This window comes from Nicotiana tabacum, chromosome 18, assembly GCF_000715075.1.
Source record: "Nicotiana tabacum cultivar K326 chromosome 18, ASM71507v2, whole genome shotgun sequence".
Taxonomy (NCBI): domain Eukaryota; kingdom Viridiplantae; phylum Streptophyta; class Magnoliopsida; order Solanales; family Solanaceae; genus Nicotiana; species Nicotiana tabacum.
Genome location: NC_134097.1, coordinates 38,342,708 through 38,363,258, shown reverse-complemented (window position 1 = coordinate 38,363,258; position 20,551 = coordinate 38,342,708). Strand labels below are relative to the sequence as shown.

The window sequence follows — 20,551 nt, the reverse complement described above, 5'->3', positions numbered from 1 at the left end:
ATTTAAAAATATCAAAAATAGGTTTGTTTTAACAATTAGTCTTATCTTAATAGTTATTTTACTTAAGTAGGATTAATTGGTAAATGAGGTCGGATTTTTAGTCTTGTTCACGGAGAAAGAATATAATTTAGGCTCAAACAACCCATTTTTAAGCTTAATTTTCGGACCTAGCCCATAATTCCTAGGCTCATACCCCCTAACCTAAATAAAACCTAATGCCTAAAACCTTAAAAAAAAAAAGTTTCAGCTGTTGAAGAGAATAGAAAGGAACCTTCAGCTCATCTTCTTCAACAAAAAGACATAACGCTAATAACCCTAGTGATGAGCCATTTTTGTACTTAGACCCCATCAGATTGGAGCTCAACGGGATATTCTCCAACGAACCTTATGACCTAAGGACCAAAAAGATGGATCATCATCTTCTTCACTAAGACACAACCTAAAAAGAACCTTAGACATAGGAGGGAGCAGGTCGTTTTCCATGGACTGAAGCTAAGATCCTTCCCCTTCATCTTCCTTAACAAAAACCTAGAGCCAGACCCAGCAGCGGCATAAAGAAGATAAAGCAGCAGTAAAAAAAAGATCTGAACGCCACTCCTCTCTTCTTGAATACACAGTCGCTGCCGCCGATTCCAAGAGCTCCATCAGCAATGACCACCCATCGCTGCTGCTTCTTCTTCACTCCATCCTAACTACATCAGCCATCAGTAACCTTCGCACACACAACACAGCTGCACCTCACCCCTTTTCTCACTTCTATCGCCACACACACACACATAGTTAGAGGATGATACAGTGAGAGGGAAACCGGAAATGGAATGAAGTAGGATTCGACTTGGAGTAATTTCCAGCGATGTACATGTGTTTTTGGTGAGTGCTATACTTGGTTTCTTTGGGATTTCGACCACATTTGTTAGGAGGAAATGTTGTCTGTTGGTTCTTCATTTTGTTGGATAGAAAAGTAAATTTAGTCTACTCCTAGTTTGAGTTTTCTGGTGTCGATTCAATGTCGCCGATTTGAGGTTCCGTCCAAGCTTCTGTCTGATCCGAGTTCCCATTGTAGCCATAATTTAGTTTTGCTTGTGTAACTGCCGAACACCTTAAGAAATTGAAACATCCATTTCAGGTGCATTCTTTCCCCCGTTGTTTTCGCTCATGTGCTGGTCTAAATTTGTTTGTGCACCATGCATTAGTCATTGCTTCGTCACTGGTTTTGATTCTCCTTTTAGATATGTTTGAGCTGAATTTTTGATTGAGTTTTAAGTATAAGCAATTTGTGAATTCTTGTCTTGTGAAAACATCTGGATATATAAGTCAAATGGAGATGATAGAAGCTCATAGGGAACAATTGTGATTAAATGGGATTGATTTGTCTTTGCTTGCTTTAATTAAATACAATATAGTCGATATGCTTTTGAAGTTCTATTTTAAACAGTATCTTTTCATCTTTTCAACGCACAATGTTATTTTGGAAGAGGGTTTAGATAAATTAGGGAGTTCATCTATTACAGTATTATAATCACGAGGGAAGTGCAGAATCAATTGAAGCTGCCTTTGAGAAGATATTAATGGCAAGCTTCATAAATAGAAAGAAGATGAATCGCGATGCTTCTGAGGAAGAAGTTTGGAGCTCACACAACTTTTTGTTAAACCAGAATTATAATCAATCACCTCACAATAAATCTCGAAATAGATTAATATAAATAACTTATGAACACGCGCTAGTTGCTTTAGGCGCGATAAATAAAATTATCATGATCATTGATACGGTTCCCGTGGCATGGTCATGATACGTAAATTCCGGTGTGCATTTCATGTGACCCAACCACAATTTTAAATTTTTTAAGTAATTAAATAAACATGTTGTAGTCGCGGGTACAGTTCTCGTGACGCGTTTTGCAATGTGTACCAAAATGGCAAGTGTACGACAATCGTGACTTGTTCCAGAAAAATAATTCCATAAATAAATAAAATTGGTTATAAAGTTTAAAAATGCACGCAGGTTTAAAATGTGTAATTAATCAGATAATTAGGCCAATAATAATAGTTGAGCGACCGTGCTAAAACCACGAAACCTGAGAATGCCTAACACCTTCTCTTGGGTTAACAGAATTCCTTACCCGGATTTCTGTATTCGCAGACCATAAATAAGAGTCAACTTCCTTAATTCGGGGTTTTAAACCGGAGACTAGGGACACCATAAATTATACCAAGTGGCGACTCAGAATTTTAAATAAAATAATCCTGTTTTGATTGTCACTTAAATTGGAAAAAACTCCCCTATACCCCCTTTCGTTGTGGTAAAAACTAACGTAGGCAACAGGTACACATCTAGCCTCCAAACATCTCCACAAAACCTCTCTCGGAAATTTATCGCACACCTTTTATGAGTCGATGAATACCATATGCAAATCTTTCTTTCTCTCCCTATACTACTCCATCAATATCCTAGCAAGGTGGATGACTTCTGTTGTCGAACGCCCTAGTATAAACCCGAACTGGTTCTCGAAAATAGACACACTCCTCCTCACCCTTAGCTCTACCACTCTCTCCCAAACTTTCATAGTATGACTAAGCAGCTTGATATCCCGGTAGTTATTGTAATTTTGGATATCACCCTTGTTTTTGCCTATAGGAACCATCGTGCTCCACCTCCACTCTTCGGGCATCTTCTTCGTTCAAAAAATAACATTAAATAACCTAGTGAGCCACTCCAAGCTTGCTTTGCCTGCCCTCTTCCAAAACTCCACCGGAATTTTATTCGGCCTGGCCGCTTTTCCCCTGCTTATCTTACGCATAACCCCCGCAACTTCATCAACTCTAATCTTCCTACAATAACCAAAGTCACAATGACTCCCGGAGAGTTCCAAATCACCTAGTACAATACTCGTGTCCCCCTTCTCGTTCAAGAGACTGTGGAAGTAGATCTACCATCTATGACGGATAAGCCCCTCATCCAACAAAACTCTACCTTCTTTGTTTTTGATGCACTTCACTTGGTTCAAATCACTCGCCTTAGGATAAATATGATAAGGATTAGGATAAATATTTTAAATTATAAAATCTAAAACTGATAAATGAAGTTTAAACTTTTGATTTTAAAGCGAGATCTTTTTAGCTGAGATCTGGTGAATACAGTTTCTCATACTAGTGTAGCATGGAAGTTTATTGGTAAACTAAGGAAAGGGAACAAAAGCATGGGGGGTTTGGGAATTAAAAAGGCTAGGAGTAAAAACTTGGCACTTCTTACTAGTCTAGCATGGAGGTTGATTAATACTAAATCTCTATGGACCCAAATCATAGCTAGTAAATATGCAAATACCAAGAATAAAAATCAACCCTCCTTTATATGGAAAAGTATTTTGAGGGGATGGTACTATTGCAATATAGGCACTAGATGGGACATTAATAAAACAGCTCTCTTAGCATTTGAGAGTCAAACTGGATTCCAAATGTAACAAATCTTAAAAAAGTTATTGAAAGCCCCCTAAACCTTAACGAATAAAATGACAATTAGTAAACTAAGGAAAGGGAACAAATGGAACTTCTCTAACTTATCTTTTGACCTACCAATTTGCATTATAAACAACATTAATGCTATTGGTACCTATAATTCTCCATCTACTGATAATATTCATAATATATGGAGCCTAGCCTCAAATGGTATCTTCTCAGCCTCATCCTACTTTAAAATTATCGACAAAAATGGGGAATACCTAAAAGATTTTAACTAGATATGAAAATTACGTTGTCCTAACAAAATAAAATTTTTTATCTTAAAATGCTACCATAATAGGATTCTCACTAGAGCATATATAGCTAAAATAAGGATTAATATTAACCCTATATGCCATACTTGTAAGCATCAAGAAGAAACAATCCATCACATTTTCTGGGAATGTGACACTATAAAACACCTTTGGAGGGAATATGGTATTTGCTTTAACAATGTCACATCCTATACTCACTAGATAGACCAAATCAAGGAAGTGAGCAATACTTTCCATCACAAATATCTTCAGTGGGCAGAATCTTCCCGTTTGCAATATGGTAAATATGGAAAAATAGAAATCACAATAACCATAATAATACTAGTTGCAACCTGAATTGGAATTCGATCATAAGGCATGCATTAGAACATAATCTACTCACAGAAAAAGGTATGAATAGCACGACCCAAAAATCTATTAAAATATAATGGCTTAAACCACCAAGAGGATGACTCAAATTTAATATAGATGGAGCATTCAGTGCAAACAATTGCCAAGGATGAGTAGGTAGTGTAGCAAGAAACAATACAGGGAGCTGGATTATGGCATTCCACAAAAATGTTGCAACACTCTTAGCAATACAAGTGGAGCTTCAAGCTTTGAAAGAATGTCTTCAAGTAATAATAGAGCACAACTTGGTACCAGTGGAAATAGAAACAGATGCATTGGAGGTCCTTAATATCTTAGAAAATGATCATCCTGCTTACACAAAATTAGTCTATGATTGCAGGTGGTTGATGCAATAAGCAAGGGAGAAGGGTCAGGTGGTACTCAGGCATAGCTTCAGACAAGAAAATGAGGTGGCGCATGCCTTGGCAAGAATGGCATTACTGCAGACCAACATAAATAAAATTACTCTTTTGGCAACCCCACCAAAACTGGCGATAAAAAAATATCAAAAGGATCTAGAGGAAGTTTTTTCTGTTAAATATGTTTCTACTACTATCTGTACTAAGTTGGCTGTCCTAGGAAACAATGATGCCTTCCAAGGCACTACTAATATCTTGTAATATGTTGGATGTTTAGTTTTTAATATAATATCCTTATTGTTCAAAAAAAAAAAAAAGAATACAGCTTCTCATATTTATCCTTAGCAATTTCAAAGTTGATATATCATTATTTAAATATAAAAATAAAGTTAAATTTAAAGCTAGCCTACGTTTCCTAAGATAAAATGACTATAACTTCTTATCTTTATCCTTTGCAATTTTAAAATATACTTAATCTTTTAGTATATAAGTAATATTTTGAGTCAAAAATTAGTGGTCAGTGTATATTTAAGTAATCTTTAATCCAAATTCACTATAGTAAAAAAAAAGGTTTATATTATCAAATAAATGATCTGAGTAAAACTAATATAATAGTGATATTAATTAAATATTATTTTTAATGTCAAATAAGTGAAATTAACGAGTTTATTGTCAATTAAGAAAAAGTGATGATTAATTACTGAAATCAAAATGAAAGCAGAAGTATTCCTTTTTTTTTTTTTGTTTCATTATGAAAAGTAAGTCAATGGGCGTAGAGGAAGTTGAAATAAAATACAAATTGGATCAATTGAGATAAGTTTTAGAATCTATATTTATATTATATTTAAAAGGAGGTAGTCAAATTTGATATTAAGTCAAGTGGCGTATTGAGAAAATGCCGCTTGAAAAAAATTTATCTGTTGGATTCAGACAGTAAGATTTACTCTAGTTATTACTTTTACTTTGTTTAGATTTTAAAATAAATATTAGTACGGAAAAGTTAATTCATATTCAAAGTAAATAAAAAAATAAGATGCAAAACTTAGCCACATAGTAAATAGATAATTCTTTTACCAAAAAAAGGGATTGTTTAAATTACAGTATTTATGGAGTTTGTCAATTATTAACTTATAGAGAGATAAATTGTGTAGTTAGATAATATTTTTTAAAATATTAATCGTTTGAAAGATAAGACGTTAGAGTTGATTTTTATCATTTAGTAACTTTAGAACTATTGCATTATGTATTAAAAAAATCTAGATATTTTATTTTTGTGAGTTTTTAATTTTCTTAAATTTTTAATGTATTATATATATTTTTTGTGGTTATTATGCTGCATTGCTAATTGATTTTGATGGATTTAGTATATGTGAAATTGTTGACCAATGAAATTTATTTGATATTCCATCCTTATATTGACTATTGAGAATGAAAGCAAACAATTACATAAACAGACTAAAAGAACTACAGTTACGTTTACTTCTCTATTTTTATCTAATGAAATTTATTTTGATAACTTATTTAAAATACTTTCTTTTGAAAAAGAGTGCCAATTTTTTAAGGATTTGAATTCTTGAAATACAGAATTACGCTTCCCATTTCCTTCTTTTTATTTTCATCAATTTTATTTTCTTTTTCCTCATAGTAACGTTTTAGGCTCAAGCAAAAACTATCTCTTAGGTTTACTTAGGAATAATTGAATGGTTACAATGTCACAATTTGAATTGCGATGCCATAAGTTTTGACCAGTCGTCGTTGCTAACTTGCTATCCAGCGAGGTCTACTCTATCATGTGAACTATATGAAAAAAACATAATATATAGTTAACATTAGATTGTGATAATAGAAGATAATGAGGAAGACATCAATGGAGATTCATTAACAACGAATATACGTATAGTAGGAATTTCGTTTGGAGTGCCATAATTGTTTCTCCATTCTAGATGGTTTTCATTGTTAGTTATTTCTCATAATATATTTACGTTATTCTCTTGCTAGTATTAGAAACCTCATAGGATATTTGCCTTTTTCTCTTACTAGTATTAGAACTTGAATGTTACATTAATTATACAAATAATTATTTTTTTACACGACTAACCAAATATTATACTCCCTCTGTTCCAGTTTATGTGAACCTCTTTCCTTTTTGGTCCGTTCCAAAAAGAATGAACCCTTTCAAAATTTGGTAATAATTTAGTTTGAAGTTACAACTCTACCCTTAATGAGAAGCATTTATAATCACACAAATACTCTGGGTCCCATTTCGACTTGTTTAGGACCACAAATTCCAAAAGTTTTTTTTTTTTTCTTAAACTCTGTGCCCAGTCAAACAGGTTCACATAAATTGGAACGGATGGAGTATCTATTAATTATGCCCCACGATTTTAATCCGAGTTCAAAAAAAATTCTTGAGCAATTCGCGTATTAGTTAAAGGAGTAGTGGTACGAAACCTTAAAAAAGGCGATCTACTAATTATAATACAGTCAACCAAACAATCCCTAACTGGTTCACGATTTTGGTAAGGTATTATGTTCGGATGACTATCTTGGTCAAATCAAATGAGTACAAGAAAACAACTCAATGGAATTTAGTATACACTTTTTCCACATACCCCCTACCCCACTAGCCCCCACCACCCCTATTAGCCAGCTCAGAAGTCTTTAATTCCCTTTATAAATCTCCAACTCCTCTTCGTCAAAGTTCCTCTCTCTCTCTTCATCTCTCTAAAAATATTTGAAAGAGAAAAAAAAGAGCAAAAGCTTCATTCATAATCAATGGCGTCCGCCATTAAGAAAGGAAACATGATTACTCAAATCGTGAGGCTAAAACAAGTCGTCAAACGCTGGAAAAACAAGTCCCTTAAGCGCCGCGGTGTCCTCTCGTACTCCTCATCCGATTCAGACGAACCGGCATTATCCGGTTCGGACAGTCGTACTCCCTCAGGATCATTGGCGGTTTACGTGGGGCCAGAACGCCGCCGGTTCGTTATCCCCACCCGGTTCTTGAACCTCCCCGTGTTCATCTCGCTGCTGGACAAGGCAGAGGAGGAATTCGGGTACCAGAGGACGGGTGGGTTAGTTTTGCCTTGTGAAGTCGAGTACTTTTCGGAGATTTTAAGGTTACTGGACCGGGATGAGGAACGGTTCGGTCATTTGGGTTTGGATGAGCTTGTTAAGCTGATTTCTGAAGTTGGGTTTGAATCTTTAGATCAGTCTTGCAAAGAAGCTGCTTCCCATGGTTTTGCTCCTCTTCTGCAGAATGCTAGGGTTTAAACGGTTTTTTATTCTAACAATGCCCGGTTCCGTTCTGTTTCTCCCCGGTTCGGTTCTTGAAGGAGGAAGCTCCCTAGGGTTAGGTTTTTTTTCTTCTTTTAAATAACTGTAAATGGTGGTGGATCGGTAAATGGGGGTCCACAGCTACCTGACCTAGGCAGTTTTCTTTTTTCTTTATTTTATAGGTTTTTTTTCTTTATTTTATTTTTCTTATTTTTCAACCATCCTTGAGCCCAGAATTTAATTTCTGAAGCTTTGCTGGGTTCCAATGAGATGTGGGAGAATTTTTTTTTTTAGTGCTATTTTTCCCAGACAATTAATATTTGTTCTGGTGGTGGTGATAGAGAGGCAGATGATTGTTATTGTATTATTATCATTATTATGACGATGATGAAAAAAACAAAAGTAGTTTGAGTTAATGAAATATTCATATTGACTTTAGTATTTGAAAAATCTTGGTGTTATTCCTATTCTTTTGGTTGGATCTTATTTTCCGTTGAGATTCTATGTACAACAACAACAACCCAGTAATAATCTCACTAGGGTAGAGTGTACGCAGACTTTATCCCTACCCTAGGGTAGATAGAGGATGTTTCCGGGAGACCCTCTGCTCAAAAACGAAAGATCTGTAACAACAGCAGAAAACATACAAATAAGATCAGCACCGTAAGTGACAACAAATAAGTGGGAAGGACAATAACTATGGCAATAATAAAAATTGGAAAAAAATATAAAATAAAAGTAAAAAAAATTAATAATAATAATAATAATAATAATAATAAACAAAAAATAGAAAATGTGATGGAACAATAACCGCAGTCCTATATAAAACACCATCAGACTAGTCAGAACAACGAAGAAAAACGCTCAATCACCGCCTAATCTACAACTCTACTACTCGACCTCCCCACCTTCGTGTATGTATTTTCCTTTATTTGGTTGGATTCCATTAGAATCCAGATTTCAAGTGACTTTGAGATTCTGAGTATCTGAATGGTTTTAATCAATTGGTTATGGACTTATGGTAATAAAACTAGTATCCAGCATGCTAATATCAATTTAGAGTCTTATGCAATTAATTAAAATATATAATTATTTATAATATTCTGAAGCAGTTGATGTCGTACAAAATAATTACAAGTAACTATTGGAAGTTTTAACTTTTAATTTGCTCATTTTTTTCCTATTTTTCTTCTTCTTATGGAGGTCTCAAAATATCACTATAATTTCTGTTAATTAGTAAACAAAGAAAATAATTTAATTTTATCGTTCGTTACAAATGTTGTTCTAATAATGATTCTTTTATAACACGGGGGATCTGTGAAAATAATAGTGAAAATCTTTATTAGAATAATTTTTTTGTTTGTTTAAATTTTAAGTGAGTATGTAAAGATCATTTCCTCCAAATCCTCGGCCAATTTCTTTTTCTTATTTTAGGAGAAAAGAAAGCAACAGTCTGACCTCCATAGGACTTAGATATTTGATACATCTTTGATAAAGATAGAAGAATGAATGAGATAAAAATGTGTCATATTCTTCTTATCCTATATTATCCTGACCTTTTGATAATAATGTCCTCAGGTCCAATGCAAGTTTAAAGTTACCCAACTTTATTTAAAATCAAACTCCACAAACTACAACCACCTTTTATTTCATCTTAGCAAAGATACTTCTATTTTATAATACTTTTTATATTGGTTTACTTATGTGAATTTATTTTTAAATAATTGAAAAATCAATATCAATTTTCTGCTTCTCGTAAATTGCAACTGCCATTTCTTGAGATATGAGTATAGTCAAAAAATACTTACTTGCTTCCGATGTTCACTAAATTTAACTTGGTACTAACATTAGGTGAAGGCAGGGGTGAAACCACCTTTTACTAAGTGTGATTACCACCTTTCATCGAAATATTCAAAAAATTAACTGTGTATATAAATAAAATCTTAGACTTTAAATGTATATATTATATATTGAACTATTATTTGTGAGGAAATATTTCTATTTTTTTAAGTTTGTACACCTTTAAAGAATTTTTTGGGTTCGTGAAGGTAATATTGACATTGATTTGAGGGGGTGAAAATTTATAAAATATTATATATGCTCAAAGTTTATGCATTATACAACCTGTACTCCTTCCAAGTACTATAAAAGTATCACCAGATTTCATGAATCAAAAGTTTGGCAAGATTCCCAAATAGAAGTAGACAATGTTGACAGGTGATGCCTAAATGCACTTGCAATTCAAAAATGAAAAAAAGAGATTAGTATAGTAATAAGTAGTAGTTTTTTTCTAACTAAAAAATTGTCCACATGCTGTACTTCTATTTTTTCAGTTAAAATTTCCCCAACTAGCTCAAGTGTTTCATAAGATTCCCATATATTTGTCTGGACCTTAATTATTTCTTTGCTTTGTCATAGCATCACCTTAACATATTGTACTATCCTTACTGGTTTTCAACTATAGATTCACATTGCACTTGTCCTTTGCTTTTTTATATTTTATTTTATATTTATTTATTTATTTATTTTCCATCTATATCATATGCCTACATTGGACTCGACTAAATTCAAATTTGTACCGAAAAATCTTACAATAGGGTGATGCATTCACAAAAAAAAAAAGATGACTTCATACTCAAAATTTGATCCAAGATTTTTTATTAAAGATAAAAAAATACTTATCACTCAACTATATAATTTTTATTAGTTGTCTTTTGCTTTATTTCAACCTACTGTTTTGTGGGTTGCCTGCTAATAATTCGTACAACTTTCTTATTGATTACGTTTGGGTGTTTTATCAGTAGGAGTATTTAATTAGACAACATAATATTACAGGATACCAAAAGAGCTGTCAAATCGAAATGATTATAACAACCTCTCTTGGCATTATATTTCATCTTCAATAGTTTCGATTGACTTAACATGAAAACTAATTAAGAGATACTCATATTAAAATTTTAAAAAATTCAATATTAGTTGAAAGACTATGTGTCGTCGTGTAATGCTTATTTCATGTCACACCGTCAAATCAGGATGGAACGTAATTGACATCCAAACTGTATAACTATTGAGTGAACCCTGTATTAGCTAATTGAAAGTCTCAACTGAACTCAGCACATTAATAAAGGTAAATCAAGTCTTTAATTTTTAAGGTATAGCTGAATTATGAGTTAAATATCAAAACGTTTCATAAGCTAAACTCGCTATTAAGTCATGAGTCCCTAATGATTGAAAACTAAATATAGAGTTTTCGAGACATTCTTCGGGACATACCAACGGTATGGGGTAAAATTAGTTAGCGACAGTTAGACGAATGATGTGATGACATGTGGAACTGAAGACATGTAAAATGTTAGTCAGTAAATAGTTGGCATCAGATACAAGCATGTGACCGGTGCTAGGTGAGTTCCGAAGACATGAGAACCGATAACAAAGACTTCGAAGAAAGACATCTGTTGGAAAAGGCAACATTCAATGAGCAGCCGTTACACAAAATTTCTATATTAAAGACCAACCGTTATACAACCATCAATAGTGATTTTATTCTCATTCAAGAAGAGCTTAATTTGGGGATCTTGTCTTCCTGAATAGAACTATAAATAGGAAAGATTCTCTGCACAAAAAAAGTTCAGCTCTTATTCTATCAAATTGCTCTTTTGCCTTATTCTTAATATGTAGTTCTTGTTATTACTATCCGAGAAGCTAAATTCATACCCAGACTCGTATTTCCTTTAAGTTATTTCATAATATTGATTTTATTCTTATCTATTTCATATTTCTGTGTCAAATTAATTCACATGTCTATAAACCACGTTACAAATTCAACTGTACCATTTTACGGATAAAGAGTTTGGTGGCCACCGTGGGGCATAGACATTTGTATAATTGCTTTGATCCATTCATCTATACTAACAAATTTTGATCCTTTCTTAGCATAAGAAAAATTATATATGGCAGCTAACGGTGTCAACAATCCTATAATGTTGGAGCACACAACGAACGTGAGGATGTGTTCCAACGTGATGATTCAACTAGCGAAACCCGCAATAAAGGAGATGAAACAACTCCAGTTCGCGAAGGTCAAAATCATCAGCATGTGAGGAGTCCAACTCCCGATGATGCGGATGACTAACACGTTGTTGAAACGGTCAAAATTTTGAGAGAGCACCAAAGGAAAATTATGGTTCACCTTTCAAGATAAGACCAGGTGATGATAGAATTGAAGCAGGCGCTATCGGTTGCTTCCAATAATTCTAATGGAGGAGCTCATATTCCTCCCAGTGTCCCTGCAAATCAAACAGTTCAAAGAACTGGTAACGATGCTCCATAGGAGTTAGGTTTTAACGAGGCAGGAGGTACTAGTAGCAGATCTGGGAATGACAACAACACAAACGACCCTTTCAAAACCAAGCTCATGAGATTCATAAGGGAAATTAATGAACGAATAGACCAAAATGCTAAAGAATTCCATGCTCGGATAGATCATATCCTGGGAGTGTCGTCGATGCTAAAGGGGCTGGATTCCAAGAAGTATATGCAGTTGACGTTCAAACCAAATGCGGCCTCAGAGTTAATTCCGAAAAGGTTTAAGATGCTGAATATTCTGAAGTATGATGTGACTTTAAATCCACAGGAACATATCATGACCTACACTATGATTGTAAAGGGAAATGACTTGGCGCAACACGAGATCGAATCTGTCTTGTTGAAGAAATTTTGCGAGACCCTCACGAAGGGTGCTTTAACTTGGTATTCACTTTTACCTGAGCATTCCATTGATTCTTTTGAAATGCTTGTAGATTCTTTTATTAAAGCTTATAATGGAGCAAAAAAGGTCTAAGCAAGAAAGGCAGATATATTTAGAATAGCCCAAGGAGAATCCAAACTATTATGAGAGTTTGTAATCCGGTTTTCAGAAGGAAATGATGTTGTTACCGGCAGTATCGGATGAGTGGGAAGCAGAAGCATTTACAAAGGGTCTCAACCCGTTCAGCTTCGATGCCTCCAAGAAACTGAAGGAAAGCTTGTTAGAATTTCAGGCAACCACATGAACAGATGTCCACAACTGCTATGAGTAAAAGATTAGAATAGAAGATGATCAATTGGGCTCATTGGTGTCTTCCAAAGGACGCAATTGAGATCAGAATCAGGAAAGGTTTAAAGCTGATGTTGATGCAGATCAGAGATTTTTTCTAGAGGTCGTTTTCACCCTTACGAGACTGATGGGCAATGAATAAAGGTTTTCAATCATCGGATAAGTTTTCTTCCGATAGAAGAATGGATCGTGGTTGGAGTAGCAGCATTTTGTAAGAAAAAGAAGCATAGGCATCCCGAGATTCAACGTATCCCCGATTATCCGACTATAACTTTAACATCAGCTTGGTAGAACTAGTATCGATTATGAGGAACATAAAGGAGTCTAGGTTCCCTAAACTAATTCGGTCTGATCCTAGCCAAAGGGATCCTAATCTATGGTGTGAGCTCCATGGAATACATTGATAATAGGTGAATTTAACTATAATTAGGCCCTAAATAACCACCTTCTTGTATAGTTTGGATGATAAAAGTGATAACAAAATGCTCTTATTAGTGTTTTTCATGCTTTGCAGGTTATATATGACCAGAGAAGGCTATGAAGTACTTTTGGGATCAAATATGGAGAAAAAGAGGCCGATCATAAAATTCCGTCAAGTAAACCACGCGAAACAGCTCAAATCAGAACTGAAAGAGTACTGCTGCGGTTCCATCGCGACCGCGGCAGAACCGCGGTAGAAGATGGCTGCAGACAAGGTGAGAATCAGAGAGCATATTTGGCCGCGGTTTGACCGCGACCGCGGCAGAACCGCGGCGGAGGCGGGGAACTTCAGGGACTAAAGTGCAAAACACGGGATTTTTAGCCCAAAACCCTATTTTAAACACTAGAATTTGCCCAAGAGAGGCATGTATAGATTGGGAGAGTATTTTGGCAAGAAAAAAACAATTGTGAGAGATCACCCAAAATATCTTTCTTCTTTTCTTTGATTTTTCTTGCAAGTTTTATGATGAATATTGTTTTAGTTTGTTTACCCATAGTTATGAGTAGCTAAATCCTTTGTCTAAGGTTTTGATGGAACCTAGTGGGGGATGAACTTCTTGTTTATGTGAATACAAATTGCTAGTCTCAATCTTTATTTATTAAACTTTGTGCATGTTGTAGTTAATTGACAAGATCCTCAATTAGCTGTGCCTATTTAGTGTGCATAACTCGGGAGAGAGTGCATATTTAGGTTATTGTTGAACAACACTACTCCCAAAGTATAAGAGGGATCTATAACTGCGGGTTTAAAGGAGGGATTAGAGATAACGAAGCCTTGAGTGCAATCTAAAGTGAACCGTGTTAATTGGAGCTAGTGAGTGTATCTCGGGAGAGTGCATTGAGTATATTATTGTGATTACTCGGGAGAGATTTACGGTAAGATGAGCGTTCATGATTGATAGAGAGGTGTTGGTCAATTTGTATGAAGCATAAACAGAAGGGATTCCATCAATAGGTGAAGTCATTACCTTAGCGTTTTCTCATTATTGTTTACAACCTTAACATCCTTAGTTTACAGCTGTTTATTTACTTGCAATTTTAGTTATTAAAGACACCATCAACTGTGATTCAAACGTTTGGGGAAATTGGTTCTCAAGAGTTTAGTGGGTATAAAGATAGTGATTGATAGGTTAACTCTCTGTGGATTCGACTCTGGGCAGAATACTCAGGTTATATTTGCAACGTCCGCAGGGTCCTTTTTATAAGGCATAGTTGGGCGTGATCAAATTTTGGCGCCGTTGCCGGGGAGTTAACGGAATTATCAATTACCATTGATAGAAATACAAAAATTCTTAGTGTAGTCAGTTTTCTCTACACCAAATTTTTGATTGAAATTTTTGACGGTTGTTGACGTGGTTGCACAGGTGTATGCCTAGAAACTCTACGAGGACTAGAGAACTACTCGAAGGACTCTCAGACCCCGAGAAAACATTCCGAATATTGAACCGTGCCAACAAAAGACTTCAACAACTTCATCAAACACACAAACTCGAAATTGACATGGGTGACGTAGACAACGTCAACGGAAACGTCAGAGATATGGCACCTCCTGTGCCTGAGGCTGCACTATATGACTAGGCACAACCCACAACTGACAATCTGACCACTGCCATTATTGTGCCCGTGATACAAGCTGAATCGTTCCAGATCACGAACAACATGTTGCACTTGCTGCAAAACAAGGGACTATTTTCTGGGACACCAGCCGAAGATCCTCAACAACACTTGAAGAACTTCCTATCGATTTGCAAAACTCAAAGGCAACCCAACGTAACTCCGAAAGCAATCAGGCTGTTATTATTTCCATTCTCGGTGACAGGAGCTGCTCAAGTCTGGCTATACTCACTCCCCATAACCTCTATAGAAACTTGGGATGAGTTAGTCAAGCAATTTCACATCAAGTTCCACCCGCCCAATAAAATAGCTCAACAAATTGATGAGATCGTGAGCTTTAAACAGAAACCAATGGAGACACTGCATGAGACATGGAGCTGGTTTAAAGGAATATTGGTTATATGTCGACACCATGGTATTCCAGATCAGATGTTGGGACAACGATTTTACATGGGACTATCAGATAGCATGAAGAACATTGTAGATGCCTCAGCTGGTGGGCCATTTTTGAGCAAAACTTGGAGAGAAGGTCAGAGTCTGCTTGACAAAATGGCTCAGAATTCGGGGTGGACGACGAGGAATGCACCTATCACTCCAGTGGTGCACTCAGTGCCTTTTGACCCATCAAATTCCATGGCTGAAAATGTGGTGACCCTCTTGACACAGATGAGAATCCTCACCAAAAAGGTGGAGGAATCAGGGCAGAAACAACAAGTGCACATTGTAGATACTACCAATGGGGGGCTTGTGCACATCTTGCATTAGTCAGCCAGTTGGTAATCCTTGGAATGCAGAACATGATCATCATCATTAGCACCCTGAAGACATGAACTATGTGTCAAACTATGGAGGCCAGAAACAGGGCAATCAGAACTGGGGTCAGCAAACTCAGCAGCCATACAGACCACCTCAGCCACAGTACAACGCTGGAAGCATGGGAGGTATGAGACCTCCCAACAATATGGCACCTTATCCAAGGCCACAGGGGTACAACAATCAGCAGCAAGGGTATCCCCCACCTCAGCAACAGCATGGTGGAAGGCAAGAAGATGGGTTCACGAGACTTGAAGCAATGATGCAGCAGGTTATTGGGTCCAATGCGAAAATAAATGAAAGAGTAGATGCACATAACGCAACAATCAAAAATATTGAAGTGCAATTGGGCCAAATTTCAATGTCTCTGAACAATCGTCCTTAGGGGACATTACCTGCAAACACCCAGATTAATCCAAAAGATCAGGGCCCAAAGCAACTGATGGCGGTGAGTCTCCGTAATGGCAGGGATCTAGATGTAGAACAAGAGAGAGCTCGAGAAAATATACAAGCTGAGACATTCATTCCAGTGCCCATTGAGCTGGATGAGTCTACGATACTGACAGAGGTGACAGTCCAGCCTGCTCAGGAAGAAAAGAACATTCAGCAGGAGACCGAGAAAGTAGCTGAGCTAGTTGAAGAGCTAGTAGTTGAAATAGTAGCTGATAAAGAGAAGTCCTAGGTGATTGGGAAGAAGAGACCTCCTGCACCCTTTCCACAGAGGCTGGCCAAGCATCAAAAGGAGGAGCAATATAAAAAGTTCTTTGAAATGCTCAAACAAATCCAGGTAAATATTCCACTGATTGAAGCTTTAAAGGAGATGCCTGGGTACGCAAAAATGATGAAGGACTTGATGTCCCAGAAATTTGATTTTCAAGACTTGGCTACGGTTACACTTACTCAGACCTGTAGTGCAGTGGTAACGAGACCTATTGCTGAAAAGCTGTCTGATCCAGGTAGCTTTACAATTCCATACACTATTGGGAATTTCACCTTTGCTAAGGTACTATGTGATTTAGGGGCCAACATTAATCTTATGCCCCTGGCTATCTATAAGAGGTTGGGCATTGGGAGAGCTAGACCCACCTCCATATTGTTGCAGCTGGCCGACAGGACTGTGAACCGTCCATTCGGTATCCTTGATGATGTGCTTATTCAGGTGGGACAATTTGTGTTTCCTGCAGATTTTGTGATCTTGGATTGCAAAGTGGATGAAGAGATTCCTATAATCTTAGGAAGACCATTATTGGCCACGGGGAGAGCTCTGATTGACTGTGAGACTGGGGAGCTCAAAATGAGAATCAATGATGAGATAATAACATTCAATGTGCAGAAGTCTATGAGGCGACCAAGCGAGTTCGCCAATTGCTCTCTTATTGATGCCGTGGATGTAATTGTAGAGTCTGATGATGAGGTGTTGACAATTGAGGACCACCTTGATGCATGTTTGATGAACTTAGATGAAGTGAATAGTGAGGATTTGGCGGAATGGGTGTTGGCATTGGAAGGTAGAGGGTTCTGGGAGAGAAATCTAGAGTTTGAGCCCTTGCACTTAGAAAAGAGAGAAACTCCTCCAGCTAAGCCATCCATTGAAGAACCACCAAAGCTGGAGTTAAAGCCATTGCCAGCCCACCTCAGGTATGCATTTCTGGGACCTGACTCCACATTACCTGTTATTATCTCATCTAGTTTGTTAGATGTGCAGGTTCAAAAACTTTTACAGGTACTAAAGGAGTGCAAAACTGCCATGGGGTGGACCATGACAGACATTAAGGGGATCAGCCCCGCCTATTACATGCACAAGATTCTGCTAGAAGAGGGGCACAAACCTTCCAGGGAACATCAGAGGAGGCTAAACCCCAACATGAAGGAAGTGGTGAAGAAGGAGTTGATAAAGTGGTTGGATGTGGGAATTATTTTCCCAAAATCTGACAGCAGCTGGGTGAGCCCAGTGCAATGTGTTCCTAAAAAGGGTGGCATGACGGTTGTGACAAATGACAACATTGAATTGATCTCAACAAGAACCATCACAGGCTGGAGAATTTGTATGGACTATCGAAAGTTGAATCTAGCCACCCGGAAAGACCACTTCCCACTTCCTTTCATTGATCAGATGTTGGACAGATTGGCAGGGAGGTCACACTTTTGTTTTCTGGATGGGTACTCAGGGTACAATCAAATCTCCATTGCACCGGAGGACAGAGAGAAGACCTCCTTCACATGCCCGTATGGCATTTATACCTTTAGACGGATGCCCTTTGGCCTATGCAACGCACCTGCCACATTCCAACGGTGCATGATGGCCATATTCACTGAAATGGTTGAGGACATAATGGAGGTGTTCATGGATGACTTCTCAGTGGTGGGGAATTCATTTGATGAGTGCCTGATAAATCTGACGCGTGTGCTGAAATGGTACATCGAGACTAACTTGGTTCTGAACTGGGAGAAGTGCCATTTCATGGTACAAGAAGGCATAGTCTTGGGTCACCGGGTGTCAAGCAAGGGAATAGAGGTGGATCGCGTGAAAGTTGATGTAATAGCAAAGCTGCCTCCACCAACTTCAGTCAAAGCCATCAGAAGCTTCCTTGGACATGCTAGTTTTTACCGGAGGTTCATAAAAGACTTCTCCAAAATCGCCAACCCTCTCTGTAAGTTGTTAGAAAAAGATCACCCGTTTTTGTTTTCTGATGATTGCAGGGTAGCATTTGAGGAGTTGAAAAAGAGACTGGTCACAACACCCATCATTGTTGCCCCCAACTGGGAGCAACCGTTCGAACTAATGTGTGATGCCAGTGACTATGCAGTGGGAGCAATGCTGGGCCAGCAAAAAGACAAACTGATGCACCCAATCTACTATGCTACTAGAACACTGAGTGGAGCCCATTTGAACTACACTGTGACTGAAAAGGAGATATTGGCTGTAGTGTTCGCGTTTGACAAGTTCCGATCCTACCTGATAGGGTCCAAGGTAATTGTATATACTGACCATGCAGCTCTCAGGTACTTAATAGAAAAGAAAGAATCTAAGCCACGCCTGATTCGTTGGGTGTTGCTATTGCAAGAGTTCGATCTTGAGATTTGTGACCGTAAGGGCACTGAGAATCAAGTCGCTGATCATCTATTAGACTTGAGGGAGCTGAAAATGTAGTTGAGGTTGAGGAAATGCTGGAAACTTTTCCAGACGAGCAGCTGCTCACCACCACTCATCAGGAAGCGCCATGGTATGCAGACTTTGCTAATTACCTGGCTAGTGGTATAGTTCCTCACGACCTTTCATCGGTCCAAAGGAAAAGATTTTTTCGTGAAAGCCTCCACTATTACTGGGATGAACCTTAACTGTTTAGAATATGCCTTGATAATATGATCCGGAGATGCGTCCCCGAGAAAGAGCAATTTTCTGTTTTGCAGGCTTGTCACGCATCAACGTATGGTGGACACTTTGGAGGGGTTAGGACAACGGCAAAGGTGCTAGAGGTTGGATTCTTCTGGCCAATAGTGTTTAAATATGCGCACCTATGGGTGAAGGGCTGAAATGAATGTCAGCGGACCGGGAACATTTCCCGACGCCACGAGATGCCCATGAACCCAATTCAAGAGGTGGAAGCGTTTGACATCTGGGGGATTGACTTCATGGGTCCCTTCGTCAGCTCCTATGGCAATAAGTACATTATTGTTATTGTAGACTATGTGTCCAAATGGGTGGAAGCTGCGGCGTTACCCACCAATGATGCAAAAGTGGTGGTGGGATTTCTAAAGAAGAACATATTCACCCGCTTTGGGACACCACGAGCAATTATCAGTGATGGAGGCACTCATTTCTACAACAGGGCCTTTGAAAAGTTACTTGCTAAGTACGATGTGCGCCACAAGGTGGCTACTCCTTACCACCCGCAAACTAGTGGACAGGTTGAAGTGTCCAACAGAGAAATCAAGAGTGTGTTAACCAAAACTGTGAATGCCACAAGAACTGATTGGGCGAGGAAGCTAGATGATGCACTCTGGGCTTACAGAACTGCCTTCAAAACTCCAATTGGTATGTCACCATACAAGTTGGTGTTTGGGAAGCCTGCCACCTGCCAATGGAACTTGAACATAAAGCATGGTGGGCATTGAAACAGCTGAACTTAGACATGGAAGTTGCGGGCACGTCAAGAGTCACTGAATTGCATGAGCTCGAGGAGTTCAGATATCTTGATTTTGTGAGCACAAAATTGTACAAGGAGAGAATGAAGAGGCTGCACGACCAGAACATTGTTGAGAGAAATTTCAAACCCGGGGACATGGTATTGCTATACAACTCAAGACTACATCTGTTCCCAGGTAAACTTAAGTCACGATGGTCTGGACCATTTTGAGTAGTTGAAGTTTTCCCTTCAGGAGCTGTTGAGATTGCCACAGAGAATGAATCTCGTACATTCAGAGTCAATGGTCAAAGATTAAAGCCATATGTGGGCATGAGCGAGAAAAAGGAAGTGTCTGAGCTGCACCTGACTGAACCACAAAGGTCGAGCGAGCCTTAAATGCGCACATCCTGCGTCGTCCTGCGACGTTAAATCAGGAGCTGCGTGGGAGGCAACCCACGAAATTGTTGTAAGTGTAACACATTATATGAAAAAAAAACAAAACAAAAAAAAATCAGACAATTGCCCAGACCGCAGTTCCACCGCGACCGGGGTTCCACCGCGACCGCGGTCAAACTATTGTCAGAGACCCCCTCTGAATTTCTTTCACCGTGTTTCCACCGCGACCGC

At 37.7% G+C, this 20,551-nt stretch overlaps 1 protein-coding gene across 1 annotated transcript; it reads left to right on the top strand.

Annotated features, from left to right (window-relative positions):
* The first annotated feature begins 7,215 nt into the window (after positions 1–7,215).
* Positions 7,216–8,233, top strand: LOC107832754 (protein SMALL AUXIN UP-REGULATED RNA 51-like). Its single transcript, XM_016660629.2, has one exon. It carries the CDS (start codon positions 7,295–7,297, stop codon positions 7,790–7,792), a length of 498 nt encoding a protein of 165 aa, XP_016516115.1. The 5' UTR covers positions 7,216–7,294; the 3' UTR covers positions 7,793–8,233.
* The last annotated feature ends 12,318 nt before the right edge of the window (positions 8,234–20,551 follow it).